At 57.8% G+C, this 25,526-nt stretch overlaps 1 protein-coding gene across 5 annotated transcripts in view; it reads left to right on the top strand.

Annotated features, from left to right (window-relative positions):
- The first annotated feature begins 1,930 nt into the window (after nt 1-1,930).
- The window catches only part of IQSEC1 (IQ motif and Sec7 domain ArfGEF 1), a 108,666-nt gene continuing 85,070 nt past the window's right edge, over nt 1,931-25,526 (top strand). For 2 of the 5 annotated variants that reach the window (XM_024763366.1, XM_024763364.1), the window contains exon 1: nt 1,931-2,392. In XM_024763366.1, coding sequence (XP_024619134.1) covers nt 2,325-2,392 — 68 coding nt within the window. In that variant the 5' untranslated portion in view covers nt 1,931-2,324. Of the gene's footprint in view, nt 2,393-8,183; nt 8,290-25,526 lie in introns of those variants that run through there. The other 3 variants (XM_024763370.1, XM_024763368.1, XM_024763369.1) reach the window with 3 other exon arrangements.

Raw genomic sequence — 25,526 nt, forward strand, 5'->3', positions numbered from 1 at the left:
AGAGAAGGCTCCAGTTTGCCAGGGACATGACTGGTCATGGATGGAAACCTGGGGACCAAGCAAGAGGCGAGGGCTGGCAGGGAGGAGGGTTCAGGAAGGCAGGAGGAGGGAGAGCTTGCTGCCACCACCTGTTACGCCTCGTGACCCTGTGGGGACAGGGGCCCAGGCCGGGGGGGTGAGTGAGGCGGTGGATGGCTGAGGGGATGGACGGATCGATGGGGAGGTTGGATAAGAGGATAAATGGATGCATGGCTGGAACAGAGGGAGGGAGATGTGTGTGGACATGTGAACGGATGAATGGGTCCATGGACGGTTAGTCGGACAGGTGGGTGGGTGAATGGATGTGTGAATATAGGGGTGGGTAGAGATGTGCAAACAGAGCCTGCCCCCACCCACAAAAGATGTTGAGGAAACTTCCACTAGTAGGAGGACAGACCCGATAGACCTTTGAAGGGAGACCTTGCTCTGTGTGGCACAGGAAGTAAAGCCAGTATGAAAAGTGACAGGGAGGCTCTATCCAAAGGAGAGTTTCCCTAGGTCAGTGGAGGCCCATGATGGAATGTGCAACTTTGAAAGGTAGTGAGGTTCCTGTCACTGGGGGTATTCAAGGGTGTTCAAGCTGAGGATGGGCAGCCACTTCCCCAGAGTGCTGTGGAGGAGGTCCTGTGGCAGGTAGGGGCCTACTGTGGTGGTGTCTGATAACGAAGAGTGAGAATTTGTGTTCACGAGGCCCCCAGGGAGGCCATGGCCTTTGTAGAAGCCTATCTTCCTTTCAGATAAAAAGTTCTTTCCTGGCTTGGGGGAGAGACAAGCGTGCAGCTGCTGTCCTCACTGTGGGAATCGGGCTGGAATCCACAACAGAACTCCCATCCTGCACAGGCCAGGGCAGGGGGCCCAGGGACGGAACAAGGCTTTGACCCGGAGACCCGGTCAGGCCCAGCTCCATCCTCCCTGACTGTCTGTGGGCAGGTGATGCCCCTCTCTGAGCCTCGGTTTCCTCGTGGGTGAAGTGGGGGCCCTGACGGCCACTGGACATAATGGCACTGGCAACTGGGTGTGAGGCTCAGGGCTGCAGGGTGCTGGGGTCTGGGCCCAGCCGCCTTCTGGAGGACTTCCTGGGGGCCGTGGGCTGGGAGAAGTGGGTTCTGTGAGCACCGGCCTTGAGCTGTGAGTCACTGTCCCCAGGGGCTTCGCCTGGGAAGCCCCAGCTGCCTGCCCTGGGCTGGGCCTGGGAGCAGCTGGCAGGGGGCGAGGGCAGAGGCTCCAGCTGGGGCCCTGCCTGGAAATGCCCCAAACCCGGCTCAGGCCCAGACCCCACAACTGCTGAGAGGGGCCCAGCCCTCCGACCTTCCTCCTGCCCCACCTGTGCACGGAGCAGCTGGCGTCCGCTGGCTGCTCCAGTGCGGGCTCCGAGAACCCATCGCACGGCTCACATCCCACCTCCGCCACCTCCTAGGTCTGCGGCCTCGGTGACTGACCGCCTCTGTCTGTGCCTCACTTCCCTCACGTGTAAAACGGAGCTGATGATCAAATGCACCTCGGAAAGCAGTTGGGAGAATTGGTTAGTCAGTTCTGGGCCAGTGCTCAGGGCTCCATGAGGCTGAGGTGGGGGCGGGGGGTGGTGGAGGTAATTGAGGTCAAGGAGGGGCAAGCCACCCCCAGGCTCGTCACACAGCAGGGAGGTGGCCTGGCCAGGGCTGGAAACCTCATCTCCCCCACCAGACGGAGATCCTCGAGGGCTGGCGCTCTCCCAGGAAGCAGACAGCCCCTCTCCGCGTCCTGGCCAGAGCTTTGGTGGGCAGGGCTAGGGCTGCAGCGGGCGGGTGTTGGGTTTAGGCCTCTGGGGAGATGAGGGAGGATGTGGGCCCGCCCTTGCCTCCCCGCCCACCTCCCTCCTCGGGCTCAGCCTCTCCAGTCCCAGTCCCAGGCCGGCCTCTGGACACAGGACCAGACCCTGGGCTCCAGGCGGACGCCCCTCACCCAGCCCGCCCTGAGTGACTCACTGCTCCCCTGGCCCCGGGCCACCACCGTCCCCTGGCAGGAAGCCGGCGAAGGTTGTGCAGGAGCCACGGGGTCTGGTGCACGAGGGCCGCTCAGCCAGGAGGGTCTGAAGCAGCTGCCCGGGGACAGCACGGCCTGCGGCTGGGACCTGCGGTGGCCTGTGGAGCCAGCGCCTCCTCCAGGCCCCCAGGCTTTGGGCCTTTTCTTTCTTCTTCCCACCATGAAGAAGGAAGCGACCTGAGAGCCAGACCCCCAGCCAGAGCGGACCAGGGCCGGAGGGCAGTGCCGTGGGCCCTCGGCTGCCCACTCCCCCCTAGCCAGGCATGAAGGGCGGCGGCAGCGCCGTGTGGAGCCTTATGTGGAAGTACTGCATCTCCGTGAGGACCCTCAGGTACCAGGGGGTGTGCGTGTGTATGCAGCCGTGCCTGGCTGTGCCCCAGCGGGCAGAGGCAAGCGGCCACTGGGCTGGCCAGTTGCGTTGGCTCTACGAGGTCCAGGGCAGCCCGCCCTGGGGGAGCAGCACGAAAGGCCACCCTGGCGCTCTCCTCTGAGCTTCAGATGGGGAGGGAGCAGGACAGTGGGCCAAGGGTCCGGGGTGCCCAGGTGCCCCGGAGGATGCCTGGCAGGTTCGGTGTGGCTGGCAGTCTCCCCAGCGTGCACGGGAACTGCGCTTATCACAGAGCGCACCAGCCTTGGGCACATCTGAGTGACCTGGGCCCGTCCCCAGCCTCCCTTGCTGTCACCCCTCGGTGAGATGGGCTCAGAACGCGGGCAGGACTGTTTCACACTGTTGTCCACGCAGTCGCTGAGCCCGGCCTTGGGCACCAGGCAGCCCAGGGTCACTGGCTTTTGAGGGTGAAGTGGCTTCACCTCTCGGGCCAGAGTTTCCCACCTGCAGATCCTTGGAGGCTCAAAGGGAGGATTAAGTGAGGGAACAGAGGGCGGAGCCTGGCGTGCAGCCAGCGTTGGGTAAGAGGTAGCTGCTGACTTCCCCTTCCGTGAGCTGGGGGGTGCCCAGAACCAGGTGCAGTGGGGGTGGAGAAGGAGGTGGAGCAGAGCTCCGCCCCTGGGGAGGGGGCACTCCCCCCCCACCCCCACAACAACCTCAGCAGCTGCTGACAGAGTTCAGAGCCAGGAGCAGCGACCAAAGGATCCTTTGTGATCTCAGACAAGGCTGGGCTCCACATCTGTCGAGGGGTTGGGAAGGGCTTAGAGGCCCCACCTATTTGGATAACACCTTCCTTCTGGGCATGTTTTTTACTTCAAGGGGAGGTTTTAGGAAGGATAAGGGATTGGAAGTTTCCCCTCCCTCTTTCTTCCCTCCCTCATTACCTGGTATGTAAACTATATAAACTCTCCCTTGCTTCCTTCCTTCCTGCCTTCCTTCCTTCTTTACTTCCCAGAATATTTGTGACCACTTACATGAAATACCTACAATAAACTAAATAATAAAACATCAGGATCAGGAAAAACACAATTTAGAACAGGGTGTCATGACCTAGCAGAAAAAAAAAAATAGAACAGAATAGAGATATGCAGGGTCCTGAGGTCCTGTTGTTGAGATGAAAATTGCTGAGCTTCCTAGCAGCCAAAGGGAAAAGGGAAACCCAGACACCCAGGTCGCTCTCACGGTGATAAGAAGCTATCATTTCCAGGACCACAGTTGTCTCTGCTGCTGGGGGAGAGTGTTTGGGACCCTGGGCCTCATCCTGGGTAGATGGGTGGGTGAGAGGCATTGCAGGGACGGGCCTTGGGCCTGGCTTTAGGGAAACAGGGCAGACAGTAAGGGCTGAGGCTTTTTCTTGGGTGGGGATGCAGGCTGGCTGTAGGAAAGGAGAGGAAAGCTCACCCCTGGAGTGAGTCAGCAGCCGCTTGTCCCTCCTCAAACCCTGGGACAGACCTCCTCAGGCGGGTACCTTGGAGGCTAGGCCAAGCAGGGGGTGAGTCCCTGGGTGCCTTTCCCTGTAACCGCAGCAGGATTTTCCTGCGTCTTGTTCTCTCCTGCGGTTTCCGGGATTGGCACTCTGGAAGCCTCGAGGGTTGTTTACAGGATGCAGTGGGCCCGGGCCTGGGAGGCCCTGCCACGCTTTGCCAGGGGCTCACCAGCTCTGGGGGTGAGCAGCCCAGCCTCGCGGAGCCCTGCAGGCTGGCCTCTCCAGGCCTTCCCTCATCTTCAGGGTGGGAGTAACTGCACAGCCGCCCGAGGGCTTGGGGGGCTCGAGGTCAGTGCCCACTCGGTGTTTGTGGGCACTGCTGGCCGTACAGAAGTGACAGGCAGGCCTGCAGTGCAGGGCCAGTGCGCACACTGGCAGGGTGGCCGCCTGGCTGTCAATGACAGAGGACCGGCTTGGGGTGGGTGAGGGCACCGTAATTGGCCCTGGCTTCTCCCCAACCCCCCACCTAGAGCCCGTAAGTACAGGGTGCTGTGTGGTCAGCAACGAGGATGGTCCCGGTGTGGGACGCACGGAGTGGGCTCCAGGCTTCAGCACACACACCCTGCTCTATGCACCCCCCACCCCATTTTGTTGGAGGGCCCCCAAGAGGGTAAAGGCCACTCCCTGAGACAGACGGACAGACAGCTGGAGCAGGCCCTCGGCGGGATCCCAGCCCCCTTGGCTGCCGGAGGCGGGTGGGAGACCTGAGTCAGCAGGTCTGCGGCCCCAGGCGGGGCTGGCGGCAGCCACAGGGACAAATTGGAGGGTTGTGATCGGACAGCGCATAGTTTTCCACTTGCGTCTTCAGATTCCCCTCCGCGTGTGCCGGTCGCCCTGGCTGGGCCGCTCACGTCTGGAAAAGCGCGAGGTGAGTGGGGAACAGGCCGCTGGCTGGCCCTCCCTGGCCCTCTGCCCAGGGCCCCGGTGGCTGCAGCCAAGAAGCCGGTGGCAGGATCCCTGGGACTTGGCCTGAGGTCCCTGAGAGGGGACCCCTGGGCCCAGGGCGTCTCCTGGACAGATCTCCCGGGAGCTGGGCACACGGCGTCCCAGCCAGCAGCGGTAGGTTGTAAGATGTGCAGTCACGGGCCAGATGCTGAACTTCTCAGGCCCGTTTCCTCGCCTGTAGAGTGAGGGGAGCGGTGCCAGCCGGGCGGGCTTCTTGGGGAGATCCTGAGGGGGTTCTGTCAGCTCGGCACCACTGACCCCGTCCCCTGCCTTCCCTCCGAGTGTCGTCTGCGTCCTGAGGACTGTGATGGAGTGCGGGGGAGGTCAGGCTTGGCAGTCAGGCTGCCCAGAGTTTGGAAGCAGCTCAGCCCTTTCTACCACGGGAGTGACTTTTAGGGTGGTTCTGAAATTAACTGAGTCGATGCCTGCGGGCCTGCCTGCAGGGTGGGTGCCATGTGCGGGCCGTGTCTGAGCGCCCACCTCCGGGGTGGGGCCCTGTCTGTTACAGCCCCTCCTCTGCGCTGCAGGTAACCCTCAGCCTCTGGGGTCGGGCCGGAAAAGCACTGGTGCACCTGGCATTATTTGGGGAACGAGAGGTTGCTTTGTGCCCTGTGGGCCAGAAGGGCATTTGAGCTGCCAGGGGGGTGGGGCGGCCCAGTTGGGATGCAGACCCTGCCCCCGGCCCCTCCCCCACCGTGGTGAATCTGGGGAGGAGGGCAGGGGAGCAGCTGGCAGCCAAGCTCTGGGAGCTCCCAGGGAGCTTCCCGGACAATTAGCCATCTGATGCCCCTCAGCGGGCAGCCTGCGTGCACACATCCTGGGGCGGGAAGCTCGCTGCCTCCCAGCCTGGCCGGCTCTCGGTCGTGGAGATCCTTTCCCACTTGGAGCTGGGACTTCTCTTCCTTTGATGCCACCCCCCACTCTGGGTTGGGGGTGCTAGCCCTGTGCTCAGGCCCCCGGCCTACCTCCGCCCCTGTCCTGACACAGCCTGCAGTGGCCGGGACTCCCTGAGGCTGGGGACGGGGTCTCCAGTCGCCTCCTCACCTCCTTCTCCTGTGGACACACGCCAGGCTCTCCTGGTCCCTCTCTTGGTACCAGAGCCGAGCGCAGCCAGGGCGGGAGATGCCAGGCAGGGCAGAGGAGCTGCCGCCTCCTTGCTCTGGGCGCTGCCCGAAGCTCATGTGGATTCTTCTGGCAGCTTCTCTCCCCTCTCATACGTGGGCCTCCCCGAGCCTCAGCCCGGCAGGCCTGCCCCCCCACCCCCACCCCCGATCACGCGCTGCTCCATCGCCTCTGTGCAGGCACGCTGCTTTCTCACATCCACCCGGGAGGGGCACCATCCCCAGGGCAGAGGAGGAGCCTGGGGCTCCGGGCCTGGCGTTATTAGTTCCCTCTCGGGGTCACTGGGGAGACCTTTCTTGGTGGGAGCGCGCTTGCCCTCAGAGAGCCGGGCAGGGGGGATGACGGGGGCCGAGCAGCCCCAGCAGGCGTGGGAAAGGCTGAATGCCTACCGTGCGCCGCGCCCTGGGGATCCGGCAGTGAGTACGTGGACGGCCAGGGTCTCACAGGGCTGAGGTTCAGACGGGAGACCAACAGTAAAACAAATAGATGAAGAGGTCTTCAGACAGGGATTCAGGGAAGAGGGTTAAACTGGGAGGCGTGATAGAGCGAAGGGGCAGGAGGGGCCACGTGACCTGGGTGGTCCAGAAAGGCCGCTCCCGAGTGTCCTTCAGCTGATGAGTGGGTCCATCCGTGCAACGGGATGTTATGCAGCCGTGAAAAGGAGTGACGTGCTGGTACACGCTGTGACACGGACACACCTCGAGAGCACCTGGCTAAGCGACGTGAGCCAGTCAGGAAAGGCCCCAGAGTGTGTGGTTCCACTTACACCAACGTCCACAAGAGGCAAGTCCACAGACACAGGAATAGACTAATGGTTGTCCAGGCTGGGCGGGGCCGAGAGGGACTGCTTAATGGGTGTTTCTTTCTGGGATGATGAACATATTCCAGACTTAGCTGGTGGTGTTGCTTGCACCACTCTAAATATACTGAAACCATTGAACTGCACACTTTATTTTTATATTTTTTTATTTTTTTGGCTGTGCTGCAAGGCATGCGTGATCCTAGTTCCCCGACCAGGGATCGAACCCGTGCCGCCCACAGTGGAAGTGCGGAGCGCTAACCACCGGACCGCTGGGGAGGTCCCGTGAATTGCATGCTTTAAATGGGTGAATTTTATAGAATGCAAATTGTATCTCGATGAACCTGTTGTAAAACAAGGCAAAGAAAAGAAAGGCCTGTGTGAGGGGGTGGCCTCGAGTTGAGCACGGCAGGAAGGAGTGAGCTTGTGCAGAGCTGGGGGAGAACTAACGTTCCAGCAGCGAGCACAGCAGGTGCAAAGACCCAGAGGCGTAATGTTAGAGACAAGGGTCAGGGAGAGAAGGAATGCGGTGTCCCCAGGGTCCAGGACCACATTCTTTTGAGGACTTGAGAGTTGACTGAGGTTGGAAGAGAGACAGGGCAGGGTTTGAAGCAGGATAACGACATGACGTGCTTTCTGTTTTAAAACAATCACTGCTGCGAGGAAATGAGACGGTGGAGGGGACAGGGTGTGGGCTGGCGGGGCTGGAGAGACCAGTCAGGAGGGAGATGACGATGGATACCCCAAGGAGACAGACTGGCAGAAGGTGGCAGTGATCGGTCCCACAGTGGGGAAGGCTTCCTGGAGGAGGGGCCTGGGCAGGGCCTCCAGGAATGGGGGATGGGCCGGACAGTGGTGGGGAGTGGCCAGGGACTCTCCAGGTGACCCCACTGGTGTGGGCACGGGGAGTTGAACGTGTGGAGGCCTCAGAGACCCGCCCGGCCACAAGGAAGGCAGGCTGACCGCCCCACCCCTGCCATCCCCGATCCCCTCTGGGCTGAAGCAGCTTTCAGAGTAAGTAGGGTAGCATCCTCCAGGGCCACCTGTCACCCGCCTTTGTCCTGCCTGCTCAGGCTGGCCCACAGTGAGAGTGTTAGCTCCGTGTGGCCAGAGACCCAGCCGGGCCGGCGCTCTGAACAAAGCAGCCTCGACGAAACTCGAGTGACCCCGAAACGCGATCGGCCATGAGAGACCGGCCAGGCAGGAAGCTGTATTATTTATTGAGCAGAGCCCGTGGGACGTGCCTGGTCTGGGGCCCCTTGGACGGGCCAGACCTTGAAAGAGCCCACTGGGCAGTGTCCGGGCCCTGTCGGGGGCGGGCGGGGGCCCCAGGGTGCCCGGGGCGTGGTTTCCTGGACGCCTGCTGAGCAGGGAGGAAGTCGGTCAGGCCCTGCGGGGGGGAGGGCCCACAGCTGGTCCCGAGGGGCCACGGAGGCAGGCAGGGTGCTGGGGCTCCAGGAAGACCGCCGCCCTCTCCGTGGTGACACTGTGAGTACCCACCGCCTGCCCAGGAGCAGGGAGAGGGGCTCGGCCACCTGGGTGACCTGCGAGGGGCCGTCAGTGTTTGGGGTAGTGGCTGGGGTGAGGGTCTCTGGCGCGCTCGTTGGGGTTTTAGCTGTTTCTTGGAACTGTTTTTTGTGCCTTCTCACTGCCTGGATGGTGTGGCCCAGCTGGCCCAGGTGCCCCAGGTGTTTCCCCACAGCTGCCTGGAAGGGCGGCCACGGCTGCAGGAGGGAAGTCCGCTCGCTCCCCTGGGGGTTAGACCCACCCCCACGCCCTGGAGGGAGGGCAGCCAGGGCCCCTCAGCCCACCTGGGGCGGTTGGTTCTCTGCCTGGGGCCCCACGACCCGCCCTCCCGCCCGAGAAACAGGAACTCTGGCCCAGGCCCACTTCACAGCCAAGTGAACTGAGGCCCCAGAGGCCCCCAGAGTGTGGTCGGTGCATCCCCCCCATTCCCTCGCCCGAGGAGCCTGCACTTGGAGCACAGGGAGACTGGGCCGAGGGCGCGGGAGGTTTCGCCGGGCTCTGGGACCCGGGCTTCCTGTTTGTCAGTCCATCAGGGTCAGCTTTGTCCCGAGAGGACACTGCCTGGGCAGCTCTCCCCCCACTGGCCCCGCGGTGGCCCAGCGCGTGTCCCCTCGGCAGCCCCAGCCCCGCCGACAGCTTCACCTTCTTTCTGAAATGGTGCAGCACGGAGCCATGAGGTTTTGCAGATCCCGGGGCGGGAGGGACTCGGGGACAGTCCCAGTGGGTGGGCAGCTCTGTACACACAGAATGAGCAGCTCAGTGTGGCGCTGGTGCCGTCCCTCGGGAAATGCCCTTTGGCGCGCAGGGGACCTGGGCCACCTGCCCCTCGGGGAGGTTCCCCGCTGTGTCCTGCTTCCCCCTCTAACCCTCACAGCAACTGGGAAGCAGAATGGCTGTCACCTCTGGTAACGTGAGGGCGTCCATGTGGTGTCCCCCGGCCGGAGTACATAGGGGAGCTGGGGTTTGAACCTGGAGCTACCCCCAGCCCCTCAGTGCATCCTGCAGCCTCTGTCGGGGCAGGAAGTACAGGGGACAGGGGTCAGTGGATCCCATGACGACCCCATTGCTGGGCCTGTTTCTCCCTTTGCAGGGGTTGGACCCCAGTCCTGAGGAGGGGCTGCTGCCCCATGAGCCCCCAATAGCCGGGACTGGGGCGGAGGAGGCTTGGCTACAGGAGTGAGAGCTCCAAGGCTGCCCTCTGAGCTGGGGTCAGCGAAGGCTTCCCCTGACCCATCCACAGAGCTGCCTGATGGCCCAGAGGGCCAGGGGTCACGGAGGACCCCAGTGGTCAGGCCGCTCAGAGAGCCCAGGGCTCCGGCCCCCAGCTCGGCATCTCCAGCAGTGAGCTGCTTCTGCTGGGCTCCAGGGCACAGCTGCGGAGCCTGGCCAGGTGGATGCATGCTGGTCCAGCTGGGCAAAGGCCACCCCGAGGGCGTGCGGGGCTCTGGGGCCGGCGCTTGTGCCGGTGCCTCGGACAAGCTGCTTTCACTCCCGAGGCCTCCTGTCCTCGCCTGTGCACAGGCCGTGGAGTCAGGAGCCAAGCACCCCACGACTCTGCAGTCTGAGCACCTCGCTTGTCCATAAGTTCAAGGATTCCACTTTTACTGAGCACCTACTGTGTGCCAAGCACTGTGTTGTCTGGGGATCCAAAAGGGACAAACGAACCAGACAAAAAGTCAGGGGAGGGGGATGGATAGCAGGGAAGGGGCACCAGGGCGGATGTGATTTATTTTCATAGGTGCACGTGGCCTATTTGAAACACAGCCAGCTAGCATACCAGATTGATGATTTCACAGTTATCAATGCTTAGGATGAAGCAAAGCTAAAAAATCAAGAAGTAGGTAGGTGTGAAGTTGACTTGGAGAGCAGGTGGCGGGCAGAGAGGGCCTGCGTGGCGCAGGGTCGTGGGTGCCTGGAGCTCTGAGCAGAAGCGTGGCGAGTGGGGCTGAGCTCCGTGTCTGCAGCTGGGCTGTGAGGAGGGATGTAGGGCATCCCAGCCGCTCCCTCCCCTGAAACTTCTGGAAGTCCCCAGACCAGGTCCCAGTTGTAACGTGACCTTCCTCAACTTGGCTCTGCTAAAATCGGTCCTCATGCTCAACCATCCCTCCTCCTGACCCTCCGAGTGAGGGGGTCGCGGCTGTGTAGACATTAGGGTCTCATAACGCTGGGGGGTCCCGGCTCTGCACTCCTGCCTGTGGGGGCCAGGTCAGGCTCCGCTTGCACGAGCATGAAAGGAGACTGCTTTGTGGTCACCAGATACATTCAGGTTCGATGGGTGTTCCTTCCCTGCCACACCTTGAAGAGCCCGCATCCTCGGAGAGTTTTCCTCGGGCCTGGATACTTTCCAGGTGACCCTTTCCCCCGGGGCATGGCCTGGGTGGGACACGGAGTCCATGGAGCCGCCTTGGGCCCGTCTCCCAGAGGCCTGCTGGCCTCATCCTGTTTGGAGCCCCTCCCCTGGGCTTGGAGTGAGCTGGAGCTATGCAGGACCCTCACCTACACCATCAGAGAGCCAGAGCAGCTCGGCCTTCAAGACCCCTGCCCAGAAGTGGGGCTACTGCCACGGCAGGAGGACCGGCCAGGCGTGGGCAGGGTGTGCCTGGAGCTCCATGTGGCCCCCGAGCTGGGGTGGGGGTCTGCTGAGCACAGCATCACCCACAGGTGAGGGAGGGAAGGAGAGTCCACACCGTGGCCTCCGCTCCGAGTCCCTCCCCGATGTGGGCCAGGCGAGCGTGAGGCATCCTCTGACCTTCACTGAGAGTCTGTGAAGGAGGAGTCGTTAGCCGCAGTCGATGGATAAGCAAACCAGTGCCCAGAAGTGCCTATCAGCGTGCCGTCACCTGCTTCTAGGAAACAGGTGAGAGGGCTACGGACGGCCTGGCAGAGCAGGGTCTCTGGGCTGCACCCAGAGTGCTGGGCCTGGACGCTGGGCTGTGGTCAGGCTGCTGAAGCAGGCTGAGAGTGCAGACTTTGGTGTGAGTCTCACTCTGCTGCTTTCTTGGATATGTGACCTTGGGTGCTTCAGGTCACCTCGCCAAGCCTCATAGTAGACGACCTTCTAGTTGCAAGTGACAGAGAAATCCAAAACAAACAGGCTTATGCATTGAAGGGGCTCCTCTGGCTCATGGAACTGAAAAGTCTAGGGGTACCTAGCTTCAGGAATGGCTGGATCCAGGAGTTCAATTTATGTAATGGGTTTGGACTTTTCAACCCTCATGCTGCTTTCTCTCTACTGTCTTCATTTTGGCCTTCTCCACCTGGGTGCCTGGCATGTCGGGAGTGTTCCCCAACCCTGTGATGGGCTGGCTGCAGGGCCAGGCTCTTTCTGTCCTGGGATGTTGACAGTGCCCTGGGGGAGATGGGACAGGAAAAGAGGAAGTTACGACACAGGCAGTCAGAGCTGAGCAGGGGTGAGCTCCAAGGCCAGTGGGAGCCCAGAGGAAGAATGTCAGAGTTCACATCCGGACGGGTTCCCCAAAGGCTTCCTGGAAGAGGTGGCAGCTCAGCTAGACTTTGAGGTCTTGGAGTTGGCCTGGGGAATGAGACGTGAGGGAGCAGGTGCCCTGGGGTCCAGTCTGGGGCTCAGGCCAGCTCAGGATCCGCACACGGTGGGACTGACCTGGCTGTGCTGGGTTCTTGGAGCTTCTGCCCAGGCTCAGAGGTCAGGATGCCTGGGGGGTGGCGGTGAGGGAGCGACAGGGCCTGTGTTTGGGTGATAGATTGCCCGGCTTCTAGGCTGTGAGGACAAGAAAGAGAGCACTTAGTGAGCACCTACTGTGTGCCTGTAACTCTCCATCTGGCCTCGTTCTGGCCACAACAGCCCCTGGAAGCTCCGCATCCCCTGTTTGCAGGGGATGAACCGGGCGCTTGCTTAGAACAAGCCTTTTCCAAATACGCCTATCAGTCGTATTTCCCTGCAAAGTTAGAAGGTGCTGCTAACCCTCTGGCCGGGCTCAGCGGCCTCTGCTCTGCCATCAGGAGGCGTCAGGGCTGCCCCGTGGCAGGGTTGCATGGGGAAGTCACCGTGTTCATAGCGGTTGCGTGTTGAAACACCTTCCCAGAAGACTAACCACCAGGCCTCCCCTCACACTGGCAGCAAACACGGTAAATCTGAAACCTGATGCCTGCAAAACAGGGGCGCGTTAGAGCCAGAGGCCAGGTGTGAATTGTGAAGCCAGGGACCCCGACGCCGCAGTGGGTATGGACGGCCACCCGCTCCGGGCAGCCAGGGAACAAGCTTGGTTCTGAGCTTTAAGCGGTGAATTTTTAAACCCCTTCTAAACTGCTCCTCGAGTGTGTTCACGGGCGGCCGAGATAAGCCAGGGTGGGAGCAGGAAGATGGAGGGTCAGATCCCAGCTCCCCCTTCGGCTGCTGTGATGCCTCGGGCAGCCCCCTGTGCCTCTCTGAGCCTCAGTTTCCTCCTCTGCAAAATGAGGGTAGCATTTCACAAGGTGAGGATTAAATAACATTATACTTGGGCGTGTCCACGTGTAATGACATAGCAGTGGCTCCGTAAAGGTCAGTGATTACATTGGGTAAAACTACTGTTCTCAGTTTGACTGTAACATTTTTTAAATTGTCGTTTTTGCAACCATGGATTTGAGACAAATGGGAGATTGTTTGGTTCCGGGTATATGCCCCCTGAGGGCAGGCACCAGGCCAGTGAGACCTGAAGTTCAGGAAATGCAGTTGGTGAGTCAAGAGCAGATTTTGAATTTGTCAAATCCCAAGTCAATCCAGGGTGTTCTTTTCCTAAAAGATCCAGTGAGACAAAAGCAAAGCACTAGTGGCCTTTGCCCGAGGGATATAATCAAGCGTGGCAGCAGGCCAGAGCTGGATGGCCGTGGCTCTTCAGGGGTAGGGGGTAGCATTTAGGAGAGGTTTTCAGGGAAGCACAGGCACCTGTGCTGGGTCTGGAGTGGGCAGGTAGAGAGGGAGGAGATGGTGGGTGGATTCTGTAGGTCGAGTCCCCGTGTGTTTGGGGAGCAGCAGTCAGAGCTGGGTGGTGTTGGGTCTGGCAGGGATGAGGGCCAGACTGGGGCCAGAAAGCAAGGCAGGTGGGCCGCGAGCCCGGAGTGCTGTGCTCTCTCTGTGGGCACAGAGGCGCCACCAGGGCTTTTGAGCAGGGAGGTTAGATTAGCCAGTATTCTTTCGGTGGCAAGTGATAAAAGCAAGCAAACAAAAACCCAGACTGGCTGAAGCTGAGGCTGAATCCATTGCCTTCTACTTCGGAAACAGACAGGGCTTTAGGTACAGTTTGATTCAGGAGCTCAAACTATTTGTCAGATGCACTGGTGTCTTTTACTCTTCTTTCCCGACTTCATTCCCAGGCAGTATCTCTGCTCGTGACGGGACTGACAGCTCCAGGTTTACAATAGTCTGACAGCTAGTGATCCCAACAGAAACGGTTCCAACAGACTCCCAGTACAGGCTCGGGTCACGTGCCCATCCCTGGCCCAGTCACTTCGGTAAGGGGGCGGAATACTGTCAAGTTAGGGATGGAGTCCACGGACACAAATTAGATAGACTAAGAGTGGAGGAGGGGGATCCCCCAGAGAAAAGTGGGGTGCCTTACTGGAAGTGAGCTGGGAGGCTGGGCAGGCACAGACATCCAGCCTCCCCGCTGTGATCCAATAAGACCCTCCAGGCGCTGTGCTCGGCGACTTGACCTGCACCATCCCTTCCTGTCAGCACCATAGGCTAGGGTTTCTTATAATCCCCATTTTGCAGGTGAGAAAACCAAGGCTTAGGGAGATAGTCACTTGCCCAAGTTCACATCATCAACAAATGTCCTCACACCTCAAATCATCCTGACCCCGAAGGCCAGGCTCTGCACCGTTTGCTCCACTGCCTCATGGTAATCAGACCTGCGTTTGAAGAAGATGCCTCAGGACCTCAGATGGAGGGTGGATTGCAGGGGTGACCAGAGGCGGAGGATGGGCAGGAGGCTGGTGCCACGCAGGCAGAGAGGAGGGCAGCCCCGATGGATACAGCTACGGGGCATCTCAGCCCCTTGGTCCCAAAACACTGCCAGCCCAGCTTTCCTGTGATGTGTCCTGAAGTAGAGAAAATATACAGTAATATGTGAGTATGTATGCACACACACACATATGTGTGTGTATTCATTATCGTGCCTCCTGGTTTCGGATTGGGGCGATCTTAGCAGGAGGGTGTGAGGCGTGAGGCTCTGGGGCTGGAGGCTGGCTTTATGCTCCTGCTGTGGGCACAGGGGCACTTCCAGGGCAGTTTCCGGAGGAGGTGGTCAAAGGGAGGTGACCACCCACCTGGCAAAGGGCCAGGGTGGGGAGTGAGCGGGATGGGGAAACAGCTGCTCCTCACTTCCCTTTTCAGCCCTAAGACTTCCCAGGAGAGGGTCCCACCCTCCTGATGACATCACACCAGGTCAGAGGTCATTCTGCCCACACCTTCCTTGCAAAAAGAGGAAACCGAGGCATTGGGGGCACAGCGTGTTCTGCCTCGCTGTCGCCACTTGGGGAAGTCTGGCGGCGTGAGTACCAGCCCTAGATGGCCTGCTGCCTTGCTTTGTGACCTAGGGCAAGCCACAGAGCTGCTCTGGGCCTCAGTTATATCTGCAAAATGGACCTACTGTTACCTCACAGAGTGGGCAAATGAGAAAACCTTGAAAGGACCGGGTGCAGTGCCAGGCACCTCACAGGTGTCAGTGAATGTTGGCTGTGACGATTCCTTCCTTTGCATGGTCAACTCAGAGGGACGAACAGCTATAGATCCCAGGAAGCTGGGCCCAAGATCCAGCTCTGCCGTCCAGGCTGTATGGCCTTGGGCAAGTCACCTCATTTCTCTGGGCCTCAGTTGCTTTATCTGGGAAATGGCTTTTGCATCACCACCTCAGGGGTCACTGAGCGGATTGATGGAACACCCTGTCCACGGGATGGGATTTTCTGGGGCATCTCTTTCCCACTGGGCGGTTGGACGTCCCCTCCCCGACGACTCCCTTTCCTACCCTGGGAGGGGATCGAGTGAGTTACTCTATTGGTAAATCTTTCCGCTGAGCACCTGCAGTGTGCCAGGCACTGCCCAAACGATGAGGAGGTCAGACCATGATCCCTGGCGTCCCCTCTCCCAGGTGGCAGCTGGCCCCCAGCTGGCGCCGGCACTGCTCCATCATCTGCTGGGCCAGTTATGGGGGAAGGGCCCCCGTGGTGCCTGCCTCTGGAGGCTGCATGGCTGCTGAAGGCGGAGTCCTTTGCTGACAGCTCCCCGGGCCTCTTCTGGGGGTCCGCGTGCCCCCATCCTCATTGCATCGGGCTGGGTCGGTATCCCCGCCCCCGGTGTGGCAGTGTCCTGCTGCCTTCCCCTGTGGCCCCAGTTGGGAGTTGGAGGAGTGTCTGCAGAGTGTCCCCTGCCTGCAGTGTGGAGGCTTTTGGACCCAGAAGCCGGATCTGGAGGAGGGCAAGTACAGGCAGGGTGACTCAGACAAGTGCCTTTGCTCCTGAGTCTGTCTCCTCTCCTGTGAGAAAGACACCCACCCACAGCAAGGGCTTTGTAACCTTGTCCCGTAAACGCCCCAGGAGAGGCTGGGCTGCAGGGCACTGCCGACCCAGAAGCCCTCTGCACTTAGGCCAGTTCAGGCCGATCAGAGCCCAGCTCGGTGCAGGGTGCAGGTGTCTCCCAAAGGCTGCCACCCTTAGCCCCGCTCAGGACTCTGTTCTGTTTAAAGGGCACATAAGTTCCCCTGGGGCCCGGGACACCGCTTGTGGGTCCCCCACCCCTCCAGGGAACGCTTTAGGTCCCTGGGTCTGCCTTCTGGGGCGTGGGCTGGGCCCTGAGCTGTGACCACCCCCCCACCCCTGGGCAGCCACACTAGTGATGGACGTGCCATTTCCTGTTTCAGTTAGTGTTTGCTGTGTAACAAACCACCCCAAATGTCGTGGCTGCAACCGCAGTGTGTGACTGTGCCGGCTAGAACCCGGGCCGCCCTGCTGGTCCCCCTGGGCTCACCAGAAGGTGCCAGGTGGCCCCACTCACATGGCTGCAGTTGGTGCTGGGGCACCTCTGTTTCTCTACCCCCCCCCCAGCAGTTTGGCCCTCAGTGGGCAGCCAGCGGCCATGGCATCTGAGGGCAGCGTTCCAAGGGGGCGAAGGTGGAGCCTCAAGGCTCTTGAGGTGCAGCCTCGGAACTCAGACAACCATCCCTCCCGCCACATTCTGTTGTGCAATGAAAGGCCCATGGCCAGGGGGAGGGGAGACGGACCCCACCTGTGGGAGGAGGGGACGAGTCCCAGAGCTGAGGGGCCTGGGTACCGGGATGCAGGGAATCCGTGGCCATATTTTGCAGTCACAGAGTATGCGTCATTAGGATTTTGCCAGGTTCTTACCTTACAAGGGTTGGGGTCAGGGGAGCTAGTTCTAAAATCATTGGATACAGAGCCAAAAATTACCCGGTAGAACTACCCTTGAAGACCCCTTACGTTGCCACGGCATGCAGAGCCCCTGGTTCGGCACCCACCCTACAGGAAGCTCCGTGCCCACTGAGCGGGCGAGTCCCAGAAGCAGGCCAGATGCGGGGGGTGAGGCTTGCCCAGGCATTCCAGGCTTTGCTGGGGCGGGGGGAACCCCAGATCCCAGCTGGGAATGGAGGGGGTCCCAACCGGCCAGCTCACCTTCTGCGTCGGCTCCATTCTGTGTTTCCGTTAAGCCTCTAGAAGCTGCATTGCCCGGGACAGAGGCCGCTGGCCATAGATGGCTATTTAAATGTCAACTACTGAAAATAATTCAAATTTTAAAGAAGTCAGCTCCCCAGCTGGCCCCATTCCAAGTGCTCAGTGACCACATGGCTAAGAAGTGGAGAGCCAGGAGTCAACTGGCCCCAGCCAGCCCCCTTCACCCAGCCCTCACCTTCATGGTCACCCAGGCCTGGTGCTGGCCACTTGAGACTCAAAGTGACTCGGCCCCATCCCAGTAACTGCCCTCTAGAGGCTCCCGACCCGCTGGGAGCAGGCAGGCTGGGGGAACACAGTGCCAGAGTGGGAACTGGGCAGCCAGGCCCCCGGAGACTTGCTGAGGTGGGAGCCCTAGGGCCTCCCCTTCGCCGCTCCAACCCTGTCCTCCCTGCCACGAAGCAGCGGCGTAGGGAGTTGGGATGGCTCCATGTGCACTTGCCAGGCTTTTCTGGTGAAGGGAGGGTGCCTTTTCATCACCCCGAATCCCACACATACCACCCCCCCGACCAGTGTACATGAGGGTCAGTATCCGTGGCTGAAAAATCACAGTGAGCCCCTGAGAACCCATTTTAGATGAATGTGAAGTCCATGAATTTTATTCATCGCACAGCATCTGTTTTGGTTTGAAAGATGTTAATGTGTGAAACATAGTATTTGTTTGGTCTACCAGCAGCCTATATGGGATGCAAGAACCCCTAAAGTAATTCAGGGGCTCCCAGCCTGGGAATCGGTGGAATCTCCAGGAATGGGATGGGTAGCGCCCGGGCGGTGGAGGGGTGTGGGAGGGTACCTAGACATGGGATGAGCAGGGACACCCCCTGTGGGAGGTGTGTTCACCACTGCATCAGCGCCTTTTCTCCTTTGGGGGCCGTGATTTATTCTCAGGGGTATTCAAGTTCCACTCAGTAATATTTTTACGTGTGGATTCATTACGAGTTATTCTGTAACAATTTCGATCTTGAAGAAGGCCTGCAAGAATTAAAAAAAAAGAATTCTCCCGTGTACCCTTCACCCACTTCATCATAAGTAACATTTCACCAGATTTCAGTCTCTCACAAAAACATTTTTTTCTCCCAGAACTATTTGAGAGGTCATCGCAAACATGCAACCTGGGGCTTCCCTGATGGCGCAGTGATTGAGAGTCCGCCTGCCGATGCAGGGGACACGGGTTCGTGCCCCGGTCCGGGAAGATCCCACATGCCGCGGAGCGGCTGGGCCCGTGAGCCATGGCCGCTGAGCCTGCGCATCCGGAGCCTGTGCTCCGCAACGGGAGAGGCCACAGCAGTGAGAGGCCCGCGTACTGCAAAAAAAAAACAAAAACAGAAAAACATGCAAGCTAATGACTCTTACTCCTAAATGATACTTCAGCATGTTTCCTAAGAGCAAGGACACTCTCTTACATATCTGCGGTCTAATAGCCAAATTCATGAAACTTAACACGGTCACAGTACTAGGATCTAAAATGCAATTTAGGGACTTCCCTGGCGGTCCAGTGGTTAAGACACCGAGCTTCCAATGCGGGGGGTGGTGGTTCAATCCCTGGTCAGGGAGCTAAGATCCCACATGCCACAGGGTGTGTCCAAGAAGTGAAAACTAAATAAATAAAATACAATTTAGAGTTGCATTTCACCAATTATCCCAATGATGTCCTTTATGTCAAGTTTTTCCCCAATCCAGAATCTTGCATTGCACTAAGTCATCATGGGTTTTCTTGAAGCTTTACCAAGGTTTACTCTGTATCATAAAATTCACTAGTGTTGAGTGTACAATTTAACGACCATTAGTATACTTACAGAGCTGTGTAATCGCCACCATGATTTTAAATCATCTTGAAAAGAAATCTGTGTCTGTCTTCTATCACTCTTTTGTCCCACCCCAGCCCCCGACAGACACTAATCTTCTCTCTGTCAATAAACTTGCCTTTCTGAGCATTTCATATAAATGGAATCATCTAGTAAATGACCTTTTGTGGCTGGCTTCTTGCACTTAGCCTAATGTTTTCAAGGTTCAGGCATGCTGTAGCAGGTGTTAGAACTTCATTCCTTTTTTTTTGCTGGTTAAGACTCCGTTGTATAGATAGACCACATGTAGTTTATCTGCTGTCCTCAGTTGATGGACATTTGGGTTGTTTCCCCAGTTGATGGACATTTAGGTTGTTTCCCTAGTTGATGGGTATCTGGGCTGTTGCTACTTTTTAGCTGTTATGAATATACCGCTAGGGATATTCACTTACAAGTTTTTATGTGGACATATGTTTTCATTTCTCTTGAGTAGATACCAAGGAGTGGAATTGCCAGGTCAGATAGTAACTCTTTAACTTTTTTAAAAACACACAACTGTTTCCCAAAGTGGCTGCGCCATTTTTCATTCCTACCAGCACTGTATGAGGGTTCCAGATTCTCCAGACCACCTGGACGGCTCTCTAAAAACTGAGTTCTGCTGTCTGGTTTCTGCGGCTGCCTTTCCTATTCTGTTTTCGAACACGTGGTCTTCAAGGGACCCTCCAGTGTGGTCTCACTTAACTCTGGATTCATTGTTCCCTAAAGTGGGGTCTGATGAACGTTGCAAACTGTATTCTTAGGGGTCCACCAGTTCTTAAGTTTGAGAAACCCTTAATATAGAGCCATCTCTCAGACGGGAAAGTAGAGGCCCTTATAGAGAAAGCGATGAGTCCAAAGCCGTGCATCTGTGAGTTCCCACAAGCCAGCACGGAGGCCGCGTGGAGTAAATAAGAGCCACTTAGGAAGTCGTTCAGCACCCGCCCAGTTTTCTCACCTGTAAAATGGAGGGGGCGTCACCCATCTCTAGAAGCAGGAGCGATAGAGACAGTGTGGGTAGAGAGCCCAGCTCAGCTCCTGCCTGATGCAGGGTGGACACCACGTGTGCCCACCACCTGGCCTTGCACCCGGCCCCCTCCTCCGCAGCATCTCCTCTCCCCAGCAGAGCAGCCCCGAGGGCCGGCTCCGGGCTCCAGCTGTCCCTCCCCCTCACGCACCTCACCTGTCCCCAGTGCTTAGCCACTTACTGGGCACTGCTCTGTCGCAGGCCCCGTACTGATGCTGGCAAAACAGAGATGATTCCTACTCCATCCCCGCCCTCGGGGACTTTGGGCAATGAATAGTCTCATTAGCTGATGATTACAGGACAGCGTGGCAGTGGTTATTTTTACAATCAATAGCTAACAGTTATTGAATTTCTCCTATGTGCCTGGTCCTGTTCTAAGAACTGTGTCAGGATGTACAGGGCATTGTGCGAGCCAAGATGTCTAGAGGAGGTGACATTTTTGCAGCTGGATCTTAAGGATGGGTTTGGACTTGAGCTAACAGGCAAAAAGCACTCTTCAGGAATTTTTACTAATTTGGTGGGTGAAAATGGTATCTCATTTTTATGGTATGTGATTCTTTATCAGTAAGGTTATATATCTTTTTGTATGTTTATAGGCCATTTGTATTTCTTCTTCTCTGAGCTACCTAGTTAAATCAGCTGGACACTTTTATTTTCATGGTTTTCTTATTGATTTGTTAGAACTCTTTGTATATTGATGAACCAAAGGGCATAGTATGTGCAAATACTCAGTGTTGTGAAACAGCGTGGTGTACTCACAAGACATTAAGTGTAGCTTGGCTTTGGGGGAAGCAGCTGAAGATGGGGGGGTGGGCAGGAGGCAGAAACTAGTTCTGGTGCTGAACTGGGAGCTTAGACTTTATCCTCCAGGTCATGGGGAGCCTTAGAAGGGTTAGAAGGCTTTTGAAGCCTTAGAAGGGTTTTGAACAGGGAAGGGATGTGATTGAAGCTGTATTTTTTTAATATAAATTTATTTATTTTATTTATCTTTGGCTTCGTTGGGTCTTCGTTACTGTGCGCGGGCTTTCTCTGGTTGTGGCGAGCAGGGGCTACTCTTCATTGTAGTGTGCGGGCTTCTCATTGTGGTGGCTTCTCATTGCGGGGCACGGGCTCTAGGCGCATGGGCTTCGGTAGGTGTGCCACGAAGGCTCAGTAGTTGTGGCTCGCAGGCTCTAGAGCACAGGCCCAGTAGTTGTGGCGCCCGGGCTTAGTTGCTCCACGGCATGTGGGATCTTCCCAGACCAGGGCTCGAACCCGTGTCCCCTGCATTGGCAGGCGGCTCTTAACCACTGCGCCACCAGGGAAGCCCTGGAGCTGTATTTTTGAAAGTTGCTTTAAATAAGGGACAATGATGGGTGGAGGTATGGGCTAGGAGGATAAATTGAGGCCAGAAAGTGCAGAACCGTGAATGTCCCGCCGAAGAGCGTCGGTTTGGTTTGCTGGGCAATGGGGAACGTTCTGGGTAACGACAGGGGGTGGGGAGAGGAAAGGGGCAGGATCAAGGCCATGGCTGATCCCCGGTGGGGTGAGTGGTTCAGTCTCCCTGCAGGAGGCTTTGCCCCCACTGACGTCTCCTTCCCACATGGGTGCCCAGTGCTGGGTCGTCTCTTCCTGCTCCGAGGAACTGATCTCCAGCCAGACAGACGGGACTGTTGCCAGGGCTGATCTGGAGAGGAAAGATGAACCAGGAGTTTCCAGGCAGGGCGCGGCGGGTGGGAGAAGGAAAAGGGAAGAGCATGGTGGCCAGCCTGGAGGGGCCTCAGAAGTCATGCATTCCATAGGCCAAGGAAGCTGACCCTCGGCTTCCGCTCCCACAGCGCAAGGCCGGGAAGCCCCACCTCCCGGCAGCATTCCACATCAGGTTGGCTCTTCCAGTGAGAAGGTTCTCGGTCTGGTCTGACGTCAGAGCTGCACGGAGCCTTGGCACTTGCCTTATCTCAGGCTTCCTGCCTGCTCGATTGAGGGGACCTCGAGGCTCAGAGGAAGACGATCCTCCCGCGGTCACACAGGGAGTTAGCCCCAGCCCGAGTCAGAGCAGGCCTCCCAACTAAGCGTGCAGTCTCAGAAATGATTCTTTTTAAAACGTAATTTTTTTAAGCAGTAGTACATGCAGAGGGCGCAAAAAATATTTAAATGGAACATTTCAGTGAGAAGCCATTCTCCTACCCACCTGGCCCCCAATTCTCCACACCCTTCCCCAGGGCACCACTGTACCAGTTTCTTAAGCATCTTTGTCAGAGATAACACATCCACACACAAGCAGGTACCCTACACCCTGCTCTTTTTTTACATAAAAGGTAACACACCATACCCTGTACTGCACCTTGCTTTTTCCACTTACAAAAATACCTTGGAGATTGTTCCTTGTCCGTCATGTACAGAAGCTGCATCCTTTTTGACCGCCACGTAGGTTTCCACCGGACGGATGTATCATAACAGGCACCTGTCGAGCAGTCCCTCTTTGGCGCACTTTAGGTAACAAGAAGACTCCAATAATTTTTATTCACTTTAAAGACAGTTGCTTAATTTTTTAAAGGCACATAAAGAAGATTTAATCGGCCCGTGAGCCTGTGCCTATGTCCAGATAATCCCTGGCGACTTTTTACAAATCAACTAACCCTCAGAAAAGTATCAAATGAAAAGTAAGAGCTCCTCCCACACGCATTGCACACACCCCACCGTCCTCCCAAAAGGCAGCCATCAATAGCAGGTATTGTTTGGGTATGTGGGTGTCCTCTCGGAGAGAAGAAGTGGGAAATTACAGTACGCATATACGTATAACCTTTTACAATGTGCACAAGAGGGATCACAACATACACCGCGTTCTGTCCCCTGCATTTTGTTTGTTTGTTTGCGGTGCGCGGGTCTCTCACTGCTGTGGCCTCTCCCGTTGCGGAGCACAGGCTCCGGACGCGCATGCTCAGCGGCCATGGCTCACGGGCCCAGCCGCTCCGCGGCATGTGGGATCTTCCCGGACCGGGGCACGAACCCGCGCCCCCTGCATCGGCAGGCGGACTCTCAACCACTGCGCCACCAGGGAAGCCCTGTCCCCTGCATTTTTCGGCAGAAATGCCTCCTGGAGATACTCCCGTGAAGTCCCGGCCTGCGGGTGTGTTCGTGCCGGCTCACCCTCCCCCAGTGTTGGACACCAGAGGTGTCTCTCTTCTTAGTTTGCTGACTGACACAGAGTGCTGTGTGCACTGCCCTTGCGTCTTTATGCCAGCATGCTGGATGGCTTTGCCAGATCACCCTTCAAAAACAGGTTGCCCCATCTTGCACCTCACCCTCCAGCACTTTGGGTGCATTCATCTCCTCCCACCTTCATCTCCTCCCACCCATCATACTTGTTCTTTTCTGCCAACTTGGTAGACACAAAAAATGACAAGCGTGCTGTGTTTCAGCTTGTATTTCTTCAATATGCATTTAATTACAAGTGAGATTGAGTATCTTTCCCTGAGCCGCTTGTTTCTGTCCTCTGCTCTTTTTTCTAATTGGTCAGTCGTCTTTTTCCTATAGCTTTGAAAGAGTTTTTTACGTATCCGGGAAAGTAACTTTCATCTCATTTTCCTCAGTTAACTTCTGTCATATGTGCTGCAGATATTCTTTTTAAGTTTACCCTTTGTCTTTTTTGACTTTGTGGTATGTTTTATTCCATTTAGAAGTTTTCATTTCTATCTAGTTAAATTTATCAAGATTTTCCTCCATAGCTCCTGGGAATACAAATATTTATACAGGACATTTTACACAACCTTTTCACACATTATCACAGTGGATCCTCAGAGCAGCCTTTGAAAGGAGGCAGGGTGACGATCTTTATCATCAGGTCTATTTTACAGACGAATTCACATGAGGCTCAGAAAGGTGGTGGGACCTGCCCAGGCTGAACAGATTCTAAAACCCTTGCTCTTCCCAGGTCCCTCACCTGCCTTCCTGCCAGCCAGGTAACTCACTCCTGGCACTGACGACAAAAGGATGGAGTTTCTCTAGGAAAGCATTTTTAATTATTAAAACTACAAGAATCTTTCCTTCAAGAGCTTTTTTTTTTAAGTTTTTGAAATTATAAAATTAGTTCGTAGTTTTTAAAAACAAAATGTCCAATGATACAGGAGAGTGTAACACAGGGTTTCGGGGGGCGGGGCAGGGGCTCATGCCTCGCCCTGAAAGCCCATCCCCCAGGGGGACCACTGTCTTGTTTGCTGTGAGCACCAATGGTGAGGAAGACCCACCGGGAGCTGGACCGTTCCTTATCCATCTCTGCCCGTCAGCAGTGCATTGTATATTCCAGGAGCAGCTCGGGTGCTCATACATGCTGCGAGACGAGACTGAGGCACCCACCTTAGCTTACACTCTGCAGCCCCACAGGCCTGTGTTCAAGTCCCAGCTCAGCCACTTAGCCAGCCATGTGAGTGTGGGCAGTTGACTTACCTTCTCTGTGCTGCGCTGTCCTTGTCTCTGAAATTGGGATGATAGTTTACGCCTCAAGTAAATGAAATTAACCTCATAAAGTGCTGAACAGAATGTCTACCTCTCACCTCTGATCTGCCTGTTCCTTGGTGGGGGGGGTCCACTGCCTACTTCCACCTGGCCCCAATATCCAGGGTCATGACATTTCAGAGTGGAAAGTCAGGCTCCCTCCCCCCTCCAGAAGCCCAGAGAGGGGAAGTGTCTTGCCCAAGGTCAGAGCCCGCAGAGACTCCAGTCTCCTGACTCATTACATCACTCGCCAGGCTGGACCACTGCGGCCCATCCCCCGGCCTCCTGTCTCGCCCCTTGTGGCCACCAGGGGGCGCACCCTAACCCAGCCCAGACTGCGGCTGCCCTTGCTCCCACCTGGTGGGGGTCTCCCGGCTGCCCACGAAACGAAGCGTTCCTTAATCTGGTGTTCAGGGCTGTCAGAATCTCCCTACACACCGGGCAGCGCGCCTTCCTCTGCTTGCTTGTACCTTGGGTACAGCCTTCCCGGAGTGCCCTCCCCCTTCCTGCCCCTTCCAGGCCAGGCCTTTCCTGCCTACTCCACTCCTTCCCCACGAACTGGCCCCTCTCCGAGGCCGTGCCGCCCCACCGAGGCCAGTCCCTTGCACTCAGTGGGTGCCGAGTCCATGTTTGCTGTAGGATAAGGGGCGGCGCCGGCAGGCCCGGACCCCCCTCCCCAAACTGCCAGGAGCGCGCGTCCTGGAGGGGACACAGAGCCCCACCACCGCGCTGTGCGATTCTGGCCGCTGCTTTCTGGGCCTCGGTCTTCTCATCTGAGAACTGGGGAGGCTTCGGGGAGGGGGCTGGGCATGGCCGGCGGGGACCGCAGTTCTCCGTGGGAGGAGCCTGGGGCTGCGGCTCCCAGGTGTTTACCTAGGGGGTCTCGGGGAGTCTGAGCGAAAGGCCGGGGCCCCAGCGCCCCTCCGCCGCGCTCGACTGTGCGGAACCCGCTCCCCGGCCTATCCCCTCGGCGGCCCCACCGACCCGGGCGCCCTCAACTGGCCGGGGTTCGGGTGACGTCGGCGGCCGGGGCGGCACCCGTCCCCGCGCCCACACCCCTGTCCGGGGAAACTGAGGCTGGGCGCGGAGAGGCCGCGCACGCCAAGGTCACTGCGCGGAAGCAGGCCGGCCGGCCGGCGGCACTCGGGCTCGAGCTCGGGCTCCGGCTCCGGCTCGGG

Source organism: Neophocaena asiaeorientalis, unplaced genomic scaffold (genome assembly GCF_003031525.2).
Source record: "Neophocaena asiaeorientalis asiaeorientalis breed wild unplaced genomic scaffold, Neophocaena_asiaeorientalis_V1.1 scaffold433, whole genome shotgun sequence".
NCBI lineage: Eukaryota > Metazoa > Chordata > Mammalia > Artiodactyla > Phocoenidae > Neophocaena > Neophocaena asiaeorientalis.